Source organism: Chinchilla lanigera, unplaced genomic scaffold, assembly GCF_000276665.1.
Source record: "Chinchilla lanigera isolate Chin_1 unplaced genomic scaffold, ChiLan1.0 scaffold00045, whole genome shotgun sequence".
NCBI lineage: Eukaryota > Metazoa > Chordata > Mammalia > Rodentia > Chinchillidae > Chinchilla > Chinchilla lanigera.
In genome coordinates this window covers 18,837,344-18,862,396 of record NW_004955446.1, presented here as the reverse complement: position 1 = coordinate 18,862,396, position 25,053 = coordinate 18,837,344, and the positions used below count along the sequence as shown (strand labels likewise).

Below are 25,053 nucleotides of genomic sequence, written 5' to 3'. Positions count from 1 at the left end.
TTACAATTTCATAATAGTTCTTTATTAATATATAGTTTATGAGTTTATATTAGGTAAAATACAATTATGATTAAATGTCAATTCTTAACCACTATATAGAATATATGCAATTTCTTGACTTGTAATTTTACAACATTAACTTGAAACACACCTCTTAAATTTAATAACATATTGTAATTATCCCGTCTTTCATTTTTTGGAGTTTGATAGAAGGCAGTCAATATCCTGAAGGATTTCAGAAGTTTTTTTCAATGCCACTGATACTCTCTTTTCATTAACTTCTAACAGCTTTTCTGAAGAATCAGAAGATGATTCATTTTTCTTGCTTGAAGTGTAGTTTAGGACACCACTATTCTCCAGTAGTACTGAGTTAGTTAAGGAATCTTCCCTCATATTTTTCATTATATAAGTGTTTTTATTTTCTAAAAACCTAGCTTTCATATTAAAATATTATCAATTTTAAGGAAGATGTCTTGGATTTGGAATAGAGTTTGGACTTCAGAATTTATGGAGTCTACCCATAGATGAATATCATTACAGTATAATGGAGCAAGAAAGAATATGTACATAAGTATTTGGATGGAAGAGAGACAGTAGGAAGGAAATAAAAGAATTATAATCTCAGTAACCTCTTTTTCTTGGTTTTTTGAGACAGAATCTCACTATGTAGTTTAGGCTGGCCTTGAACTCATAGTGACCCTCCTTCTGCCTCAAGTCTCTCCAGTGCTGGGATTACAGGCCCAGGTCACCATGCCAGGTTTAACATTGCTTAATGTTCTTCACTTAAACAGAAGTGTTATGAGAATAAAAAGGAACAAGAGTAAGGACGATAAAACTATAAGCAATCTGTGTGGTGTCTTTTAATTTAAAAAAGATGTGGAGTGAAACAAAACCTGTCCCTTTTTACTGAACTACTTTATCATTTGAGTAAGATTTTGGAAAAACCACAAGAAAACAAATTTAGATAAATAGGGTGAGGATGTACAGAACGAAAGGTTTTATAAAGAAAAAGAGATAAGCCTTCACAGATATTTCAGAATAATACATAAGTGAAAGAGTCTTCACAGGAGATCTTAACCCAAGTTCACCATTCTTTGCCAAATTTAAATCCAAAGGAGGACAATACTTTCTCAGGATACAATTAAACTTCTGTATCTTTTCAAGTTCAGAAGCAACAGACCTGTACAAGAAATGAAAGTAAGTTTATGCTAGCTGTCTCATTCTTTTCTATTCACAAACTGGTGTCTGGTTTTTGTTGTTTGGAGACAGGCTCTTGCCAAGTCAAACTTTTTATCCTCTTGCTTGGGTGTCCCAGTGTACAGGGATCACAGGTGCAGGGCGCCACAGCAGGCTTCAAATTTCAAGTAACACTTGACTTTTTTTGTTTAAATAAAGGTTAGGATTTTAAATGAAAGAATACAGAAGTTAAGAATTCTCTTTCTATTTGATTTAATTAGCAACAAATCAACTTGGTTCAACTGATATTTACTGGGAGCTTTTAAAGGTAAATTAATAAAAGTCCCCACGACAAGGACTTTGAAATCAAGTAAGGATATTTGAAGGTAATGGACTTTCCTTAGGTACCTACCTGGCACACCAGCTACTTTCCACCCTAGTTTACTCAGACTTTAAAACCTAATAAAATCCCATCCCTTCTGTGCTTTTACAGAAATGATCTCTCTTTTCTTGAATTTTTGTGGCACTGTTAATTACATGCTTATTTGTAATGTCTTATCTTGAGCTATAGCTTTCTGATACTCATACACTGATTGTGCCATACAACTATACTGTTATGGTTTTTGTCTGTGTGTCCCCCCAAAACCTCCTGCGGCCCACGGGCAGGCTATTAGAATTGAATGATTGTGGGGGTGAGAGCTACACCCACCCTGGGGTGGATAGTTTGCATATGTAAGGGAGAAGAAGAAGCTGCTTGGGGGCATTCCTCCTCCACTCCGCCCTGGTGAGTGCTTGCGGGTTAGTGTGTGCTGCCGCCCTGAGATGCAGCCCTCTGCCACGTGCGACTCTGCTTTATAATCCTGCCAAGTATGGATTAAAACTTCCATGAACTGTAAGCGAAATAAACCTTTCCTTCCTTAATTTTGGGCGTCAGGTATTTTGTCCCAGCAGCGAGAAAAAAGTAACCAAGACATATACTGTATCTTTACTACTGCTACGAAACATGATGACATCTTTCTAAAAACACTAGAAACGTCTTTTCCATAAGGGAAAGCAATTTATATCCTTGATTGGTTCTACTACAATGGATGAGGTGCACCTCTTGTCAACTTGCACTGTTTGTCCCTTGTATTCCAGCCTATGGATGGGGTTATGACTTGTGTCTAGATGTCCCATCAAAGCCTCATGCAGTGGGTGGGGCTTTTTCAGAGGTGACAGAATTTAGAGTGTGTAACTGATTCATGGTGCATTGCTAGGATTAAAGTACTAGGATTAAAGGTGTATGATTATTAAATCAGTACACTGATTGGATTGACAACACCCTATCCGTGTAGCCTAGATAGAATATAAAAGGAGCAGAAAAAAACTGCTAATGTCCATTGCTTGTTTTTGCTGTCTTCTGCCTGCAATGCACTGTTTCTTCTCTGTGATGCCCTCCTGCCATGTGCCAACCTGCCTTGAAGCCAGCCAACTATGGACTGAAATGTCTATGAACTGTAAGCCAAATAAGCCTTTCCTCCTGGGAGTCAGGTATTTCTTCTCAGCAACAAGAGAAAACTAAGACAGATAGTGAATGAAAAAAGACATTTCTCATATTTTTAGCATCCAGGGAAAAGAAATTGGAGATGACTTCCTCTAAATCCTACTAATTCTTTGTCATTGCAAAACACCTTTTAAGTTGCAATCCTCCTACTTCAGCCTCCCAGGTGCGGGGTTCTGTACTCACTGACTAACACTGCTTTTTAAAAATTGAATCAATAAGCTAATAATGGTGAATGAGACGGAGAAGTTAACTGCAGTACAATTTAAGTAGCTGTTTACTGCACAACTTCTTTCAACCTACTCTCTTAAACAAGACAAATCACAGTGGAGACCTGAGTCCTTATCTCACCTCTCTGCTTTTCTTCCTTCCAGTCACAGCAGTGATCACCAATCTGCACTTTCACTACTCAGTATGTCTTGACAGTTGTCCTCTTTGAGCTTTCATGTAAAGAAACTGGCATTTTACAAACCTTACCAGCTGAGCAATATTGATTAGTTTTATAGCCATGTAAAATTTCCCTTTCTTCCCAACTGTTTTTTGTTATCTACTCAAGTAATTTTCCCCAAACAGGCTACAGCTGACGGATGAGACGTTGGAAAGTTGGATCCTTAGATACTTGAGATACTCAATACATATTGATTGGACTTGTAACTTCAGAAAAGGTGATAAGAGGGTTAATTGAACCAAGTTATTTCACTTCCAGATATCTTCTCAAAAGAGTTAAAGAGACTGTATTAAAGTAATACATACATACCCATTTATAGAGGCATAACTCATAATAGCTAAGTCTTGGAAGTGACCTGTATGTCAACAGATGAATGGATATAGGAAATGTGGTACTTATACACAGTGGAGAACTACTCTGCCACAAAGAGAAAATTTGAGTTATTTACAGGAAAATGGCTGCACCTTGAGACAAAACATTAAGTGAAATAAATCAGACACACAAAGCTTAAATATTGCAGTTTCTCTTATATAAGAAACCCAAAGTATAAATAATTTAAAGATCAAAATAAAAGATAGATAATAGGAAACAGGGAAATAGATCTCTTGCAAATGGGTAGGGAACCATGAGATGGGCTGGGGAGGGAGAGGATATAAAAACAAGGCATGTTATGTACATATACCAATTCCCTGTGACAACTGTAATCATTATGTACTGCAAACATGTATAAATAAAAAAATTAAATAATTTTTTAAAAGGAATCAAGCTTTATATATACAAGATAGCTAAGATAATTGTACTACTAATTTCTGTTAATTCACTGGAAGCAACAGTTAGTGCTTATATTGTTTGATCAATCTTACATGCCTATGTCTGGTAATCTGAGCAACTACTTTGAATATAACAATATGCAGTATTATAACCATTGTCAATTTCCTATCATCTTGTTTTAAAATTCTGTATCATTTTTATTGTTTTTTTATGAACTTTAAAGTTAAAAAAAAAAAAAAAAGAATCAAGCTTAATGTTTACTTTTTTAACCACACTGGTAGGTTATCCGGCAAGCAGAAACACCGAAATGACACCTAGGATTTGTAGGCAGATTTATGTTGACAGGCACTGATGGGGATCACCCATCAGGCCCTGATCTCTGGTGATCTAGGGCTTATACTGGCTAAGCAAGCAGGAAGTACAGAGGCAGAATGGCCTGTCAATTGGGGATTGGTTTATAAAATGTGCATCACAGTGACCAGCCATTTCTAAGAGACAGGAGCAACTGGATCTGGAATAGGAACTATTACCTGGGCAACTAACAAACTGAAGTAAACTGGCTGGGGGCCAGGGGTATGTTCTGCTACAAGGTCATCTCACAATTTGCATTAAAAGGTTTCTAAATTTTTCCTGGTATCCTTTCCAATATATTCAGATTATACTGTCAGTAATATTAATCTTTCAAATGAGCCTTCTTCCTGTTGAGTTTTCTTCCTGATTAGATTTGTTCCAGTTAGGAACTTGTATTGCCATCAAGTCTGATGGCATCAAGAATCATTCCTATCCATCAGAACTCATACTATTCCCTAACAGCATCTGTTTCATAAAAATTATCTTTTCACCATCTCCACAGGCTTATTTTTTCAACATATTTCTTTGAAGCTCAGTCCTAGTCCTCTGAACACTGAGAAGTACACAGGAAAGACTACAATACTTGCCTGATCTGTCAACTTGCCAGTAAATGGGTAGGGAAGGGGGGATAATAATAAGACAGAAATTATTTAAAAGGCAATTTCAGAAAGCTTTTGTTAGTCAATGTGATGGTTAATTTTGATTGTCAACTTGATTAAGGCTGAGAAACACCTAGGAAATTAGTAAAGCCACTTCTTGGGTTGTGTATGAGAGTACTTCCAGAGACTACTGATATGTGGGACAGCAAATCAATGGGAAAGAGCTGCCCCGATTGTGGTAGGCATCACCCAGTAGGGTGCAGGCCCAGATGGAACAAAAGCAGGAGAAAGCCAACCAGCCCCAGCTCTCTGGCTCTCTTGCTACCTGTGCTGCCCGGCTCCCATGAAGTGAGCAGCTCTTCTCCACCACACTACACCCTTCCTCTATGATGGTACTGCATGCCTACAGACATAAAAGCAATGGAGCCAGCTAACCATGGAACTGACCTCTGAAACTGTGAGTCAAATAAATCTTTTTATCTTATGTTAGTTTTCCCAGGTATTTTATCACAGCAATGGAAAACTAACACAGTCAACATTTTTTCTTCAATGTTCCAAAATTTTAAGAATCCCCTTTAAATTTTTTGATAAAGTTTTGAATTCATTATACAAACTGTTCATTTTGATATAAAATTTTCAATGCAGTTTTGTGCCCTTCAGATGACATGTGATTAAATATAACAAATTAGGTATTTGATTAGAAATAGGGCCAGGGATATAACTCAGTGGCATAGCGCCTGCCTGGGCAAGGTTGTGAGTTTGATTCCTGGTACCAAAAAAACCCTAGAAATAAATTATTTTCAAGCTTATGGTATTATAAATATAGAAGTAAAATATTTTTAAGCTAAAAGTTTTTTTGGAAAAAAGTTTCAGTTTGCCATTTGAAACTGGAATATTTAAATATTAGTTGACTCTTGTACACAGATTAAAGAAACGTAAATACCAATTTTCTTCAAGAACAGAAGATGAAGGATGTGTGATCATCTCTCTTGGATTTGTCTGAGTGAGTCCTCTGCACCATGATGTTACTACTGTCACATATCTAGAAAGAACACATTAAAAGAAATGTGAAACCAGGCATGGTGGCACATACCTATAATCTCAGCACTCAGGAGGCTAAGGCAGGAGGCTTGCCACAAGTTCAAGGCCAGCCTGGACTATAAAGTGAGTTCAAACCCAGCCTAAACTGCACAGTGAAACACTGTCTCAAAAACACCAAAATAAATAAATAAATAAAAAAGAAACATGAAAATGAACTGTATTCATTCTATAAGTATAATAAAAGTAGAACGGCAATAAGACAATTTGGGAAAAAAAAGATAAAAAAAATTTAAGTGAGGCATTTACTGGGTAATTTTCTTTTTTTTTTTTTTTACTGGGTAATTTTCTAAAACCTTTTCATTAGACACAAAAGACAAGCTTTTTTCATTATTCATCAAGAATACACTGGGAGTGGTGGCGCATGCCTGTAATCTCAGCACTCAGAAGGCTGAGGCAGGAGGATCGCTGCAAGTTCAAGCCCAGCCTGGGCCACAAAGTGAGCTCACAGCCGGCCTGAACTGTACAGCGAGACCCTGTCTCAAAAAGACAAAAGAAAAAAAAATCAAGACTACAATGATTTACTCACATCTGTGATTAATAAAGATGACACTTAAGAGTTAAAAGTGATATTTAGATTTCATTTAAAGATCAAATTCAAATATCTAAATTCTACTTTTAGTTTTTCAAAGTAAAATGAGTTTTCTTAAGTTTTATCATGAAAATGTCATCACACCTCAGACTGTGTGCATTTCTTATTAAATTTAAATCAGAAAACACCCATTAATGTATACACTGTACATACATATATACGTATTTATGATTATATATGACTGCATATATAAAAAAGCATGGAATTTAATGAATTATCTAAAGTAACTAGCTGAAATAAACAGTAATACTTGGTAAAGAAACTATCTTTTTGAGATAAATTATTCAAAATAGCAATTGAATGTTAGAGCATTTAGACCTAAAAGCAATAAAGACCAACATATTCCCAGCACTCAGAAGGCTGAGGCAGCAGGACTGCTAGGAGTTTGAGGCCAGCCTGGGCTACACAGTGAGTTCAAGTCCAGCCTGAACTACATAGTGAGACCTTGTCTCAAGAAAAAAAAAACCAACCAACCAACCAAACAAACAAACAAAAAGCCAACAGAAAAATAAATCCAGGAAGTAAAACAAGCAGTGCTTATGTGAACATCAAGTAAAATTTCAAAAATGTTAAGACTACCACAAGTAGAATTACTACACAGAAAATTACATAAACCAAAAGAGAAGCATATTCATAAAAACTGATTTTAAGCAGCTTTACCCTTTTAAGAATTATCAGCTACTAATTTCATTTGATTTTTATCACTTTCTAGAAATACATATAATTTTAGTTATTTGTGGTTGCAAACCTTACTTAAAATTGTTTAGGGGATCAGGATTAATTAACTGGCTAACATATCTGACCACAGTCCAGTCTCTGTAGGCTGTATCATATGTGATCATGTCTGTATCACATATCAGTTTGAATACAAGGAAATGTTTAAAGCTGACCTGACTTATTTAATTGTGCTAAACACCAGTAGAACTGAAAACTTTGGACCCTGATCAAATTACTTCATTCACATTATCCACACGGAAAAAATTAAAATATGTAACATTTAAATAATGTTTATAATGCCGCTTCTGTCAAAATATGAAACATTTTCTGGTGGCCAGAGCTGAGATCAAACCCATAGCTGTGCATGCTAGGCATGCACCATACCATATAAACAACGTTAAAAAGAATTGCTTTTTAGTACCTTTCATATGGTCCAGGATGTTCAATTTGAATTAAATGATCTTGTCCATCAGGAAAGGTTAACCTACACCAACCTAGGCTGAGACCTTGATTTACCTTAGGAAGAAAGGAGGGAAGGTAAGTTTTATCATGCCAACACTGAAAACAAAAACAATCAACCTTTTTTGACTTACCAATTTAAAAAGTGGATGATTCATTAAAAAGTTATTTTGATATGGCTATTAATTAACTACCACTCATATAGGTAATTGTCAAAGAAAATAAAAATGCCCATCTTACTACAGTAAGTTATCTTTATACAAATGACTATTTGTCACATTGTTCTGATTTTTGATGGGAAATCCAATGAAATCAGTAAAGCCACTTGACAGATTTTATACTTGAAAAATAATTTGAGATATTGTGGTACTTTATTGTCTTCGTTGTTTTCCACAGAAAAATAACCAACAAAAATGTATTTCTGACCACAGATAAGAGGCTACAGTTACAGATAATGTACTGTACATTTCCAAAAAAACCTGAAGATAGGATTTTGAATATTTTCAGCACAAACATGATGTTTGAGAAGATAGGTGTATGTATCCTAATATGAACATTACAATATATACTGTGCCAAAACATCACATGGTACTCCATATAATTTTTGTGTCAGTTAAAAAATGATCCAATAAACCTTACTACACATAAAAAATAGATTTCATTCTGAAGTATACTAACCTGTCTTTTTTCAACAGAAGAGCTGAAATTCCAGTTCAAAGTTAAAGTGGTGCCATCTAAAAAGATAGCATGTATTTTGTTATCAGAGTAGGCAAGAAATCTTCCCACATTGGATATGAGTGACTCTTTCAAAAGTAAAGGCAGTATATTGCTGTCCTTTATCCCAGGTAGCTAAAACCAAATAAATAAAATTAACAAGAAATAAAGTTGTCTATTAACAAAAATTTAAATTAATCTTAATAAATTCAGAGGCAACTTCAGATTCTTATCCAGTTTAGTATTGCAGAATTCTTTTTTTTTTTTTTTTCTGGTTTTCGTCTGGTACCAGGAATCAAACTCACGACCTTGCACTTGCCAGGCAGACACATGCCACTGAGCTAAATCCCCAGCCCCTGTTATAGAATTCTTAGGTTTAACTTTTTCAGAAATGGATAACAAGACAGTATTTTATAAGCAGATTAAGTATTAATGTTTATAAAGCTAATGTTTAACTTTGAACATTACATAAAAAGTAGGTAAAAATTAGACATACTTTAAATCTAATGAATTCTGTTTTCCCCTCCATTGAAAATTAAATAGATGGGGATGGAGATTTAGCTCAGCGGCACAGCACTTGCCTGGCAAGCGCAAGGTCAGGAGTTCGATTCCTGGTACCGGGAAAAAAAACCAAAAAAAAAAAAGAAAATTAAATACAATGGGCTGGGAGAGCTCAGCATTTGAGAGGTTCTGGGTTCACTTACTAGCACAGGAGTACAGATATATATACAATGAGGAAAACTATGTGCAACCAAAGCATAACATGAAGAGAGGACCACTGTAAGCAATAAAAGCGCAACATAAGGGAAGGGGAGGGAAGGAGAGGGGACAGGGAAGGGAAAGTGTGAACATGAAGGCCTTATTTTTCATTGTCTGTCTATTAGGTGAATATTATTCTGAATAAACCAATATTAATGTTACAGACGTTCTTGTATCACTTAGATGAAAGCAATTTTAACTCAGCAATATGCACACAAATAAAACAATTTTCAAAATTTTGCTTTTGAAAAAATTTTAATATACCATTTTCCAGCAGCATATACGATAGTTATGGCTTAGAGAAAGCTTCATCTTGGCACAATGTTGAAGAATTCTGTTAACATGAAAGCACTCATTAAACATTTGCAAATAACATATCCCAATGCCGGTAATCTGTGCTCAACGCTGTGTAACATTTTATGTGGCAAGTCACTCATTTCCACTGAGATCGACTGGAAACCTTGGGAACCCTTTTCTTCCAAGACTCCGCAAGCCTCTGACGGGAACTACTTTTGTTTCCCTCTGTGCTAATCTCAGCTAGGGAAAGCTATTCTTCTAACCTTTGACAATGAAACGACTCCAGAGAGAGAATTTCCAAGTGCTTTTTAGACTGGGGATTGAGTCCACAGCCTTCACACTGACTACATTCCCATCCTTCTTTTTAATTTCTTGAGACCAAGTCTCACTAAACTGTGAAGCTGCCTAGGGTTGACTAGAATTTGAGATCCTCCTATCTCAGCCTTGCAGAGATAGGAGGGATTATAGGCATGTGCCATTGCACTCAGCTACTATCAATTCCTAATCCTATCCTGAACTACAAGAAAATGCATCAAGTTTTTCAGGTATATACTATTTGGTTCAGCTGAATGTGAAGAGATTACCTGGTTGCCTGCTTAATCAGAGAACATACAGAGAACAGACCTCCTGGTCTATCTGGAGGAAGGTTATTCACTGAATAAGTTTTCTCTTCTCTCTGAAAATTAGTTTAAAATGAAAAATCTCATTAGTAATAAATTTTGGTCCTGATTAACTTTTTTGTTAAAATATGTATTTACATAATGACAAGGTAAGAGTTACTATAACAATCTAAAGCCCATAAAACTTGTGTATTTTAATGATATTTCACTATCCCTTCCCACCGTCCTATCAATTTAACGTATCGAATGCTATACACACTGAAAAGTTACCTTCTAGTAGCTTGTAACTTATTGTCCAATTTAAATCTTGCTTATACTTCAACTATATGGCAACCAAACTAATTTTCACAAATTAGCAGGAAATTTATCACATAAGCCACCTGCTTTCCTTTAAAAAAAGCTACAAAGGTTTAAAAGTCACTATTTTAAATGAATATATACATACATATATTCATTTAAATCATTTTGTTACATTTTATTAAGAGAACAACTATTGCTATACTTTGTGAAAGACAGTATTATTTACAGGCTCAGGTTTGTGAATGTTTTTTTAAATGTTATTTTGTTGTTCTTTCTAAATTTGTTCTTTCTCAGACCTGTTAGGGTTTCCCAGGACTCTGTCTCTAGTCTTTTCTTCTGACTTCCTGATTTCTTCTTTAGGTAATCCTAGAAGGTCCAAAGCTGTGTTCACAATAAATACATAACAGCAACAGCTAACATGTATGGAGTGTGCAACAGGTACTATGCCATGTACTTTATGGATTATTCCATTTAATCCTCAAAATAATTCTGAAGTGAGACCTGTTCACACCTGTTTCTAGATAAGGAAACTGCAGACAAGAGGTAGTACAGATCTGATTCTAACCATAGAGGTAAAGGAGATGGGCTTTACCCATCAGGGAAAGAAGATGGGCTTCAAAATCAGATAGAACCAGATGCATGCTGTAAGTTTGATTCTTACTAACTGCAATAGTGTGAAGTTTTGCAAACTTTTTAAAGCAGAATTTCTGATCAGTTTTACTTGATGTTATCGAATTGTCCTCTAAGAAGGCTGAAGCAATTTGCCCTTCAACCGACACTATGAAAGCAGTAGATATTATCTTTTTAAATTTTTGATAATTTTAATAGGTGAAAACTATTATGTCAATTATTATTTTATTTGCATTTCCCTGATGCAAGTAGTAAAGCTAAACATTATAAGACGGTCAAATATTATAGGATTTTGAAAATTTTATATTGCCTCTTTATATCCTTCACTCCTTTTACTATTAGAGATTTTTTTGGGGGGTGGGTCTTTATTACTGATTTAGTATGAAACATTTTCTTCTAGACCTTTGTCTGCCTTTTTTATTTGAATTTGACAGAAGCTTTAAATGTTCCTTTCTTTCTTTTTTTTTTTTTTCCTTTGGTCTTTTTGAGACAGGGTCTCGCTATGCAGTTCAGGCGGGCCTTGAGCTCACTTTGTAGCCCAGGTTGGTCTCGAACTCGCACCAATCCTCCTGCCTCAGCCTCCCAGAGTGCTGGGATTACAGGCGTGTGCCAGGCAGAAGCTTTAAATATTTAAAACTTAACAAAAACTTGAAAATTTCAAGCTTGTCTAACCTTAAGCTGTTTTTCTTTATTGTTCTTAAGAAGGCTTCCCTTGACCAAAGACATATTTCTTCTTCTTCTCCTTTTCTTCCTCCCACTCCTTTTCCTCCCTCTCCCTCTCCCCCTTCTCTTCCTCCTTCTTCTCCTCCTCCCTCCTCCTCTTTTTTTTGAAACAGGGTCTCACTATGTAGCCCAGGCTGGCCTCAAACTCATGGCAATCCTCTTGCCTCAACCTCCCAAGTGCTGAGGTTACAGATGTGTGTCACCATGCACAGCTATATTTTCTTCTAACAATTATAAAGTTTGGTTTCTTACATTTAATTATTTAATGCAGCTGGAATTGATTTTGGCATATAGGCTAAAGAAGCAAATTTATCCCAAAAAGTCAATTGTTTCTAAATCTTTTCACCAAAGCAGACGGAAAAAAGTGAAAAAGTGTTGGACCCACAGGTCTAACAATGAAGCCTAAAGCAGTCAAGCAGTTGGTAGGAAGTCTTGTGTTTTATCCCAAAAGTTCATGCTTCTACTCCATACATTTGCCTCCATATAAAAATTATCACTCCCTCCTGAAAGCGCTGAGCAATACTGAAGCTCCATGAAGATGTACTACATTTATCTTGCCACTGTGCAAACTCCCTTATATACAGCAGTCAGCAGTGTGACTTGAATACCCACCCTGTGTGCTTGTCTCCTGCACTACATGCACTCACACACTTACATACATTACTTGGTCACAAACTTATTTTCTTGTTTGACTGCTCACTAGACTGTGAACTCTTTGAGGGCAGGAATTTTTCATTTTCAGCATTCCCACTACTTGTCAGAATGCCTGCTGAAGAGTAAGTGTTCAATTAATGCTTCATAAATGAATGAACATTTTCCTAGAAATACATTTCAACAGGGGATCTGCTCCAATACATACTGAAATATTTATGAGTAAAATTTGGGATTTACTTAAAAATAAATAGGGAGTGGAAGAGGCAAGGGGAAGTACAAGTGGGTAATGGATACCTAGGGATCCGTTACATTTGTCTTTCTACTTTTGCATGATGGAAATTTTCCCTAGTTTAAAAACAAGGTCACTCCATTTTAAATTCTTCTCCCAGTGATGCTATAATCTTATTACTTAAGTACTCCAGTCTGCAATGCAGGGAGAACACATTTATTCTGTTCTAACCTACAAAGCAAAGTAGTGTGATATTATGGCAATTGCTATAAAAGCAGGGACATCAAATGTCAAAGTAGTAGTAAACAACTTAAATCTTATTAGTATTATCACTGCATGCTGGTAAATGTAACATGTGTTAGTGTTTTGAACAACAGAGTTATATACAGTATATAAAGAGGTACTTAAAATATACAATTATATGGTAGGAGACAATGTGCTTCTGAATGTGCAAATATTAATCCAAAGTTGTATATTGACTCAAAGTAATGCTTCTGGTTTTGGATTTTTATATTAATGCATTCTATGAAAAAAAAAATGTAGCTTCTGATTTAAACATGAATTGCTTAGGCTAACAGATAACAGTGGAATACAGTAAGTTTCAATGTTTAATAATTAACTAGATGCCAATACTAAAAGATGACATTAATTCTCCAAACAAGAGAGCAGGAAGCAATGTTATATAAAGAGCAAATTCCCCATATATATCTGAATTTAAAAAGAATTTAGAAGACTCTTCTTGAGTTGGGATCTCATAGTTGGCTTACCTCTTCTGTTCCTTCTCGATAGGAATAATATGTAAAATAGTTCCCCAAATAAGCTCCTTCTGATTTTAAAACAGATCCGTCTCCAGGATAAATCTCTATTGAGTTCACATTTTTATGGGTAAGCCTAAGGAGAAGACATAACTTTTTTGTAAAGGATAAACAGAACACAGAGCAGTAGTTTGTGTTTTTATTTTAACAACTAAGCTCAGAGTTTCTGGAAATCAGGTATCTTATCACCCTCTTAGATGTTAACCTCACTGGTAACCCCGCTGCTAGTCACAGGGGCTGGCACATAAACAGTCCCCAAAGCTATGTCTATTGCATTTGTATTGCAACACTTGTCTATTGCATTTAAGTTAAACACAACACATAACCAGTATCTGATGGATGAGATAATCACTGTGCAAGGTGGTAGCACCAAAAGCAGGTGATCAGTTATACCTGGAGTAGCCAGCTACAACGAAGGTATTGTGTATATGTGTAAAAACTGAAGTCACATTAACTTTATTGGAATATATATGAAGACTATGTTGTCAGAAAGGGATGAGTTTTCATGCAGGAAAGAGAGAGCAGAGCCTCTCTCCAGCAAAACAAAAAAATCTCAGCAGTGTTCTTGCAGCATTATTCATGTAAGTGAAATTCTCAATCCACCAATACCACTGCAGTCACTAGAGATACACACACTGTATTTATGGAGTAGTGCTGGCCCAGAGAACCCATTCAATGACTATCTGCTTTGAACGAAAGCTAAAAATCTTCCTTAGGGTACTGGATATCTTCTCTACTTCTATACTCAATAGATGAGATAGATCAGTAAATCTGGTGATGTGACTAATTCAAACAAGTAGTTCTTTTGACACATAACTGATACGAATATTATATTCACTAGCAACATTGACCCTCCACTGGCTTTAGAATTGCAACTTAAGTCTTATAAAGATGGTTAATGTGAGTCACAAGACCTCTGTGCACAGTAATAATATTAGTTTTGAGACCTATAAGATTCAAGATGAAACACAGGAGCACAGCTGACAAGAGCAAAACCGTGTCCTCTTTTGAGAGTCTTTCTGTAGGGCTAGTCCCAGCCCTTCTCCAATACAGGTGCCCTTACCTATATGTAACACCCTTATACCAAACCACTTTCACTAGTTCAGGATAAGAATATTCTTCTTCATCAGATGGTGTCTGTAAAAGAGTATCACAAAACTTCCACCTGTGAAGGACAAAATGCAGGCTATTAATTGCAGCTGCTCAGAATAATTGCCTTTATAAAAGCCAACAAAATAGTACCACTATAACATGTATTTCTTGCTTAACTCATTATATCACAGAAAAATAAAATACAGAAGTACATGAGTAACCAGGCAAGGTAGTGCACACCTGTAATCATAGGAGACAGAGGCAGGAATGCTGCGTGTTCAAGGCAAGCCTGAACTACATAACAAGACCCTGTCTCAAAACAAAACAAAAATCAAAATGTATAAATGAATTTTAAAACAAGAGGTAACCAGTTAGACTTGGAGTAGACAAGTACTTTTTTCAGTATTTCAGTATTTCAGTCTCATTGTTGGGTTCCAGCACAATTACATAAACTGTTTTACTAATCTTTAAAATACAGCCTGAATTAAAACAAATACTAACTGAAATATTCATAGTGTGCTAGCACTGGATACACACACTGAGGATATAACACTCAAAAGCAGGCATGGCTCTTGCCCTCAGTGGAGATTCCTACTTGACATGCATGTTAAATAGTACCCATTGACTGTAAAGGGGAGGTACTGAATGCTGTGGACTTATATAAATACCTAATTTTCCCACGCTCTTTCAGAAAACTACTCTAAAGTGAGGCTTCAGCTGAGACCTAGAAATGAGCCAGATTAGCCAGTTTAGAGATATCAAGGGAGAATGCTCCTGAAAACCAAAAAACAGATGCATTGGTGAAAAAGCCTGAGGCAGCATTTTAAGGACTGCAAGACATCCAGTTTAAGAAGAATTGAGAAACAAGGACAAGAGCAATGACAGTTGTTCACAGACCTAGGAAGTGACCAGATCATGGCAGATGTGTTAAACTACATTAAGGGCAGTGAGTTTCAACCTAAAGCCGGTGACAAGTTATTGATTTAGAAGCATGAAATCTCTGTTAAAAGATGGGTAATGGGAAACAGGGAGGTAGAGCCTTTGCAAATGGAAGGGGACCAAGAGATGGAGGAAGTGGGGAGGGCAAGGCAAAGGAGGGGACATAAAACGAACTGAGGTGTGTTGAGTACCTGTACCAACCCCCCACGATGAATGTGATCACTATGGCAAACATGTAACTATATTTAATTTAATAAAAATTATATTTTTTAAAAAATAGAGGCATGAAATTTCTTTTGCCACATACTCATAATCCTGCATTTTCCAAGTTTAAGTACAGTAGATAACCATGATAAGCCTGAAAAATCGTTCTCATATTTTGTTCTAAAATACAAATGTGTACTTAGAGACTATCTGGGTTGGAATTTCAACTGCACAAGTCTCGTATGTAACTGTGCTCAAGTTACTAACATTTGTGCCAGGCATGGTGGAGCATGCCTGTAATCCCAGTACTCTGGGAGGGTGAAGTAGGAGGATCAGACCATAAATTCAAGCCCAGCCCAGGCAACTAGTGACTCAGCAAGACCCTGTCTCAAAGAAATAAAAAAGGGTGGGAATATAGCTCAATGCAAAGACCCTGGCTTCAGGATCAACCAAAGTACAACCAAAAAAATCAAGTTATTAACATTTCTGGGTCTCAAATTCCTCTATAAAAAAAGAAGATAATAATACTTCATGAGGTTACTATGAGATCAACTAGGTCAATTACAACAGTATCTGTCATGTAAATAGTTTCGCTTAGCTAGTATTCCTGCAATATTTATACAAAGCTCATGTTACAAGTCTATAACTATTAAATTATTCATCTCTTAATGGAGGTATAAGGTTTAGCCACTGAGAGCCTTGACCTGTTTACACTTTTTGAAAAATGGACATATTTAGTCAGTAAACCAACCTCTGAGGACAGGTATGAAAGAAAGAATTCATGATTATAACTTTGTCAAACCCGTGCCCCTGAAATGCAGGTCACCATGTCCACTGAGCAGCAGCAGATGCTCCTTCTGGCTTTTTCCCAGAAAGCCACTTCTGTCCAATCCCTCAGCACACATACAGACAGTGGCCTTCACTGGACTCTACATTGCTAGAAGGCAGTGACAGTGCTTAACAAGCATCTAGTGTGAAGTTAGCTTCTCCAAAACATTCAATGCATGGAAAGAGAGTAAGAAACAAGTGATATCTTTACTAGGGAGATTACTCACTACTTGTTTAAAGCAAAGATTTGGGTGAGTTAAGTGAATCTTCCTTATGAATTGTGTCAGATGATTTAGAAAAAAAAATATGCTGAGGTCAGACCGGTCCTTACAAAAACTTGATGACCAATAATCCATTCTTCTATTACCTGTGCAGGTGTGGGTAAGGACAGCTAAGTAACAGGGCCTTTGGAAGGACAGAAACCTCTTTTCTTCTTTCCTCTGAAACATGAGAAGTTAAAACTCTACTTGTGGTGATATCTGGATCAATTTTAGGCACACCATTAACTTTACTATGCAAACGAAGTGCTAAAGACAAAGGGTATTTCCACTCCTCTGGACAGCAGGCCACAGACCAGCACTGCTTTACCCACGTGTACACACAGGTGTGATTTGTACCAGACAAAGGGGGCTCTGCTCTCCCCTCAGTTTCATTTGCACAACTCGTCTTCTCTAAAGGTTCTTTGGATTTCAAGATCTGGCAAAAAAGTTCATTTTCTTTATTCTTTAGTCTTTGGCCTGATAAACTTCCAGAGATTTTGCTGGCTTTTTCAACTGGTTTATCTTTTGGAGCTTGTTTGTTTATTTCTGACAATACTCTTGGCTTCTGGCTAATTTTACACAAAAAATGTACTGTAAACTCATGCTGAGATTTGGGCAGGCAAAGGTATGCGTGACCATCTACAGATGTTATCTTCACGGTGCCATGCTCCATACTTATCATACTGTCATCTGCTTCATGGCTGGGCCATCTCACTTCTGAGGTATCAACGAAGATACGCTGAATTGCAGAAGGAAAAAGACACAGTGAGTAAGACAGTCCAATTTCTCCATACTTTGGATAGTTAAGCATTGTGTTTTTGCTCCCTAAAGAGAATAAAAAAGGGAGCTTATAAATAGCTTTCCAGAGAATATTTGATAATATAATCTCTCTTAGAAAGAGAGATTTAAAACACACAAAATGAAAGAAATAAAAAGAACACATGATGATATTTAGTACCTAACATATTTTGGTTTAGAACGTACCATGAATTACAAATAAACAGGGTTTGCACACTCCTCACACTAAAAATGTACTCTGAAAGAAAACAGAAACAAGGGAGGACCTGCATGGCAATATACTCTATTAAAAGCATTCAGAGCTTAAATGATACAAGACCAGCATAGGACTCCATTATATCTTTTTTTTTTTTTTTTTTTTTTTTTTTTTTGAGACAGTGTCTCACTCTGCAGTTCAGGCTGGCCTCAAACTCACTTTGTACCCTAGGCTGGCCTCAAACTTGCAGTGAACCTCCTGCATCAGCCTCCCGTATGTTAGGATTACAGGCATGCACCACCATGACCAGCAGACTCCATTATATCTTAAAACATTATATAGGATAACATATTTTTCAAAGCAAGGGGGAAAAGAGAATGATTTTATTTCTTCCCTCGCTCTCTTTTTCTCAGTACTACGGATTGAACCTAGGGCTGGCACTCACTACTAGGCAAAAATTCTACTACTGAGCTACACCCCAGCCCAAGAGGATTATTTAGTAAACGGTACTGAAGTTATTGAACAGCCTTTAGGAAATACTACCTTGAAGGGTTATCACATGGACTAAAAAAATAACATATATAAAATACCCATCCTAGATAGCACTTGAGATACCATAAACTAAAATAAATCCCAGGTGGCTTAAAGGACAATTTTATTTTTATTTTATTTATTTATTTTTTTTCCCCGGTACCGAGAATCGAACTCGCGACCTTGCGCTTGCTAGGCAGGCGCTGTGCCGCTGAGCTAAATCCCCAGCCCCCAAGGACAATTTTAAAAAGATGAAAATATTCAAAGGTAAAACATCAAACAAACTCATAACAAGTAACATCACCAGCTGTGTTTTTTATGTAAGATATAAACAGTAATGTTTGCTAGTAGTATTTTAGTCAATATTTTAACATTTCAATTTCCATAATCTTAATTTTAGTGGGTGTAGCGGTGTATGCTTATAATCCCACCATTCTGGGAGGCTCAGGCAGTAGGATCACAAGTTCAAGTCCACCCTGAGCAATTTAGAAAGACCTCCTTTCAAACAAACAAACAACAACAAAAAATGAGGCAGGGGATTGGCTGGAGATATTGCTCAGGGTAAAGGCCCTGGGTTCACACATTGTTACTAGTGTGAGAAACCAAAAATGTAAACAAGGACCAAAATGAGTAATAGATATTATAAAATAGGAAGAAAATGTTCCAATGGGAAGGGGAACTAGGGATGGGGGAGGTGGAAAGGAAGGAAAGGAAAAGAAAAAAAATGATGAGAAAAGAAAGAAAAAATAGAAACAACACTTTTGTAAATAAGAAGGGGAAGAGGGGTTGAAGGGAAGGTTAGAGGGATGGGGGGAAAAAAAGGAAACAAATTATATCATATACAGGTACAATTTCCCTATGATGAATGCGATCATTATGTATATCTAAAACATACCAATTTAACTAATTTAAATTTAGTTAACTAATTTAACTTAACTAAATTTAACAATTTAACTTAACTAATTTAAAAAAAAAAGGCTGTGGGTTCAATCTCTAGGACTGTAAAAAAAAAAAAATTTAATTTTAAAAATAAACTAAACAATAAGGCCTTAATTTTGTAGCACCAAAAGCAAGCTATACAATTTCAATTAATAATGTTACTTAAAAGCCACAATGGAAAAAAATCCCACCAGGTTAGGTTATATCTTACAACTTCTTATTACTCCTTTGTCACAATATAATAGACTATTATTCAGGAGGCAAGCAAGCACTGTGGCAGCATTGGAAAAGAAGCAAGCAATAATTAAAAGACATAATTGAACCAGGGATGTGGCTCAAAGGTAGCACACTGCCTACCATGTGTCAGGCCCTGGGTTAGATCTCCAGTACAAAAAAAAGAAAAGAAAAATTCAGATTTATATAGACAGGGCTCAAATTCTAACTTTGCTATTTAGAAAATTTCCATAGGCCAGTCAGGTATATTCTCTGAGACAGTTTCCTCACCTATAAAAAAGGGTTGATATCCACCCAATATACCAGTTTTGGTAGGTTGGACATTCATTCTGACAGCAGGTAGCCTTCCATACTGTAACACCAATATTTTCAATGTGATCTTAGTGTTTGGCACATAGTAAACTCTCAATAAATGACAGTTAACATTATTATTCCTCAATGCAAAATAAAATTTAAGCTAAAGAATAAAATTTTTAGACCTATAATTACATATTCCTACTATAAAATATAACTAAATAAGTTATGAAAGCACTTAAAGGTTTCTTAATTTTGAGATTTCTGAGAATGAAAAAGTCACCAATCTGAAAAGTAATAATACTTGGCTATAAAGAAAATGGCAGGGATATGGACTATGTAACTTCCACGGCCTTAGGTGAAATATATAGGTCTATACCCTCTACACCATGTGTCTTTTCCCGAGTATCCATGTGGTGGGGGTCAGGGGAGACTAAATGTTAAACTATATATTTATAATTACCTATTCTCAATATTACTTACAAAAATGAAGCTTTAAAAACTTACCTTTTTTCTTTCAGAAGGTATGATGCTTTCAGATAAAAATGGGCAAGTAGCTGAAGAGTTTCGAAAATCTAGTGCATGCTGAAGTTGCTTCTATAAAAAGAAATGTAAAATGTCACCTTAAAAATATAAAATGATTTGGGGCCGGGGATATAGCTAAGTGGCACAAGCACCTGCCTGGCAAGGGAAAGGTCCTGAGTTTTTCAGTACCAAAAAAAAAAAAAAAATTGAAAATCACATAGAATGACAGTAATCCAGAATGCAAATTACTTTTCATATTCTAGCCCCTGTGGACAATATTTAGTATTCAAAAAGTAGTTTGTGTGACATTACTTACTCGGTAATTGCTGATAACGAAATGTGTCCTTTGACGAATTCTTTCTGGTTGTTTTAAAGGATGTGCTGAAAGAGGAGGCGACTTTTCAAATAAAAATTCAGAGCCACAGGGAGAGAGCTGCAGTTTGGAACCGTCAACATACTGTACTTGCACTGAATCATCTGCATAAAGTACCATGCGCACTTCAGCTGCCATTACAGAAGGGTACAATTATGTCCTCCCAAGGTAAAGACTGAAGGAAATGAAAAATACAATGGTACAAACAGTTCTTTTAACACACAAAAGTCCTGTCAAAATAAATGGGAGCATTTTCTAATGACATTAAGTAAAAACATACTGCCACTGTATGTACTTATATTGGAGGAAAAGTAACCTCGCTATAAATACTTAAAGGATCTAAAATGATCATTTTTAACAAAATGCCTTATTTAACCCTAGCACTTTATTCTAATGTAGGAACACAGCCTGGAAGGAGAAGACAGCTCACAAACTTATAGCTGTCTATAATTTTTGTAGCTTTACTACTTTTGAACTTTCAGTTTTGTAAATTATATGCTGAGGATCTCATTTCAAATAACAAGCAAATTACACTATTATAATACAAATGCAGCAAAACATCTGTAATAAATACACGCAAAAGGCAAGCCAAAGTTAATTATTGGGGCTAAGAGAAGAGATCACTGAAAAATCCAAACACCTAGATTCTTGTCCCTAGCGTGGATTAAGGAAGTAGGTGCATGTCATTACTGAAGAGTTTAATTAATCGCCAAGTGTCTTAGATTCCTCATCTCCTGTATTTAATTTGACTCTATCTTCACGTATGCTCTTCATACAAGAGTAGGAGAAGTAGAGAGCTGAGCTTCACTCACTCTACCACTTACTAGCCAGGACCTTGCGATGCTTCTACATTAATAAACAGGGGTAGCAGCAGGACTGCTGAGAAAATACATACAAATGCCCAGCACTGCGAATGTCATGAAAGTCACCTCGTAAGGGCTCAATAAAGATTATGAAATGTTTTCGTTCCTTCCTAAAACTAATCCCACTTCTTCTATATTATCTCCTTTTACTATCCAGCTGATCAAATTGCACCTGTAAAAAAAATAACTTTCCACAGATAACACTTCCCCAGTTTACCTCATTTCCTACTGATAAACCTCTGGAGTAGTAAAACTTTCACTGTCTGCTTTTTCTATCAATTTTCAATCCACTGCAATCAGCTTTCTTGTTTACTTCTCTACTGACATTATTTCACAGAGGCCACCAATGTCTTCTGAATCCTACTAGGCCTGGTCAACCTGTGACCACATTATCTACTTTTCCCCGCATGCCAACTCTCTGTCCCCACCCAATGCCCATTTCCCATTTTGGGCTGCTAAAGATTTCTTCTGTCTACTTGTTTTTTATCTTTCACTTAATTACCTTAAATTAGGGATTCTTCAAGACCTGATCTTAGTCTCCATTTCATCTCTTCTTATTGTAAACACTCATGTTACTGTTAGGCCTCACCTTGTTTCTTTTAATCTCCCCCCTTTCAGTGCATGTAATCAGCTGTATGTGATATGGCCTATAGTCTTTTGTGGAACGTCTGGATATAAGTAAATAATCATATGGTCTCTCCTAAGGAGACTCACATAATTTTATTTTCTTTCTTTAGAGACCTCTAAATCTACCTGACCTCTTTTCAGAACATTCAGTATCCTGACTCCTAGCCTGCTAGGTTTCTTTTCATGTCCCTGTTCCACAGGTAAATCAAATCCACTACGACTAAAATGGAACTTAAACTACCCCCACCAAAAGCAGACTTCTGTACCTTCTAATTTCACTTTCACTTTTTGTTTTGTTCTGTTGTTGTGTCTTTTTTGAGACAGGGTTTCACAATGCAGTTTTGGCTGACCTTGAACTCACTTTGTTGTCCAGGCTGGCAATGATCCTCCTGCCTTAGCCTCCTGAGTTCTGGGATCACAGGCGTGTGACACCACACTCAGCTTCACTTTCTCACTCTTCTCTCTTCCCTCAAAAATCCAATCTAAATACCAATCTAATCCAATCTAAATAGTCAAAGAGATCTTTAAAAATAAAAACCAGATCTATTACTCCTTGCCTTAAAACCCACCAATACCTTCCATTTGCACTTAGAATAAAATCCAAACTCCTAATCATAGCCTTACATAGGTCATACAATCTAGCCATATCTATATGTACACATCATCTCTCAACTCCGTTCCCTTCCCCTTGTTCAGGACCTTTTATTCACTCTGGCATTTTAAATGTCCTTTAAACAAGTTCTCATCTCAATCTTTGTACCATTCTTTCTGCCTAGTTTGTCCTTTCCTGAACTTATCATATCACTTTTCTTTATCATTATGAGGGTCTCAAAAGGCCTGGCTGGACCACCAAGTTAAAAGTTGCTCCCAATCATCTAATCATTTATTCTATTTCATCTTTTTCTTCATAGAATTGATCACTATTGGCCGGCGTGGTGGCACACACCTGTAATCCCAGCACTCGGGAGGCTGAGGCAGGAGGATCCTTGCGAGTTCAAGACCAGCCTGGGCCACAAACTGAGCTCAAGGCCAGCCTGAACTGCAGAATGAGACCCTGTCTCAAAAAAAGACCAAAAAAAAAAAAAAAAAAAGAGAAAGAAACAAAAAACAAACAAAAAAAGAATTGATCACTATTAAATCTTTACTTGCTTTTTGTCTTTTTGGATTAATGTACGCAACTTCAGTGCAAAAAAACTTATTCCCTGTAACTTAAGTATGTGTATATATTTAAATATATAATCTATATAAATATATGAACGCTGGGAATGGTGGCACACACCTGTAATCCTAGCATTCAGGAGGCTGAGGCAGGAGGATCACTGCGAGTTCAAGACTAGCCTGGGCTACAAAGTGAGCTCAAGGCCAGCCTGAACTGCATAGTGAGACCCTGTCTCAAAAAGACAAAAAAATCAAAAACGTATGATATGTATATACATACTTAATATTTTATTATGTACAGTTAATTCCACTGTTTTGACTCAACAGCAGGGACCTTATCTGTCTTATATATGTATCTCTGGGATCTAAAAATAGTACTAGGCAATAAGTATTCATTCAATGATCAAAAAATAAATGAATAAATTTTAAAATTCTAGCTTCTCTTGCATTCACAATTAGAAATAGTGGAATCGCAATGTTAGTAGTCAATGATAGCAATATGTATTTAAGTTCTCAGTGTTTCCTCCATTTCCATGTAACAAATCTTGTTAATTTTGTAAGTTTCTCTTCAACTTGGCTGTCTTTATCCCTTTTTTCCTTACTCTCCTATCAAATCTTGCAACTGTCTAGGTTACTTCTCCAGTTTCTTCTCTCTCTGATGCATCTCTAGTACTGCTGCACAGGTAACTTTCCACAAGTCATACTATACCAACTGCTTTACATCACTTACTTAAGTACTTGTTAAATGGCACTAAATAATCATAGAAATAAACGATAATATATTTCTGTTACACACAAACATATTTCAGACCCGTCTACCCGGTATTTCAAGAAAAAAAATGGATGCCTCTATATACGTGAAAAATTCCTTATTTTCTGATTCCAAATTGGGAAAACGTCTCTACCTTAGTCTTAGTTTTTTTTGCTTTTGTTTTAAAAATAGCTTTACCATAAGTATAACTGGTATGTTTTAATCGATAATAATTTTAAGTAATCAGGCATACACAGGAATTAGGGCGGTACCTAAAGTTCCTGGCATATCAACGAAAATCATACAGCCCCAACCCTCACTCCCAGCTTCATCTCCCCTGCCTTGTATCTTATCTGTGTTCTCAACACCCAGGACGTTTGTTTGGTCAGCGTGTTAGCCACAAATTTTCCTCTTGACACTGGTGGGAAACTCACTTTTCAAAACACGGTACCTGGTTACAGAAAGGGCTCATCCAAACAACTAAAGGTCTTTCGCTCACGCAGCAGTTGCGCTACGAAGTTGCGGAGGAGGCCAATCAATGGCCTCTGAGTTTTAGTCCCGCAAAGTGCTGGAAACCGTGGCGTCCGCGCCTTTCCACGACTGCTTCTCCAGGGTTATTTTCTGAATTTGACAAATTACCAACAGTTACGTTTCCCGATGATGGAACAAAATCACAACCGCAGAGAAACAGGGCCACAGGAAGAATGTTTCGGCTGAGAGGCTGGCCCAGTCTGGACAGAACAGCACCACGTACAGCGGCGCCCAATGAGAGAAAACAAAAGAAGCAGTTCAAACCTCCCCGCCCTGGCGAGAGGCTTCGCGTCTCCGGAAACAAGCAAGCCGGAAGTCCCGCCCCTCTACCCCGGGCCGAGCTCCGCTCGCGTCGCTGCAAAGAGCATGTGGGAAAGCTGGAGGAGAGGACCGGATGAGAATGTGTCGGCACCGGTCT

General features: G+C 36.6%; 1 protein-coding gene across 2 annotated transcripts; it reads right to left on the bottom strand.

Moving 5' to 3' along the window:
• LOC102003916 (chromosome unknown open reading frame, human C5orf34) lies at positions 1-24,909 on the bottom strand. Of its 2 annotated transcripts, none has more exons than XM_005392741.2 (13): positions 24,539-24,909; positions 20,649-20,880; positions 20,315-20,404; positions 16,923-17,554; positions 14,556-14,657; positions 13,445-13,568; positions 10,106-10,197; positions 9,489-9,558; positions 8,430-8,600; positions 7,714-7,808; positions 5,829-5,927; positions 1,140-1,180; positions 1-365 (listed from the first exon to the last, which is right to left on the bottom strand). In XM_005392741.2, exons 2-13 carry the CDS (start codon positions 20,841-20,843, stop codon positions 190-192), a joined length of 1,887 nt encoding a protein of 628 aa, XP_005392798.1. In that variant the 5' UTR covers positions 20,844-20,880; positions 24,539-24,909; the 3' UTR covers positions 1-189. The 2 variants fall into 2 exon arrangements, with proteins under 2 accessions (XP_005392798.1, XP_005392797.1); XM_005392740.2 differs by having other exon boundaries at positions 24,556-24,645.
• Positions 24,910-25,053: the final 144 nt, after the last annotated feature.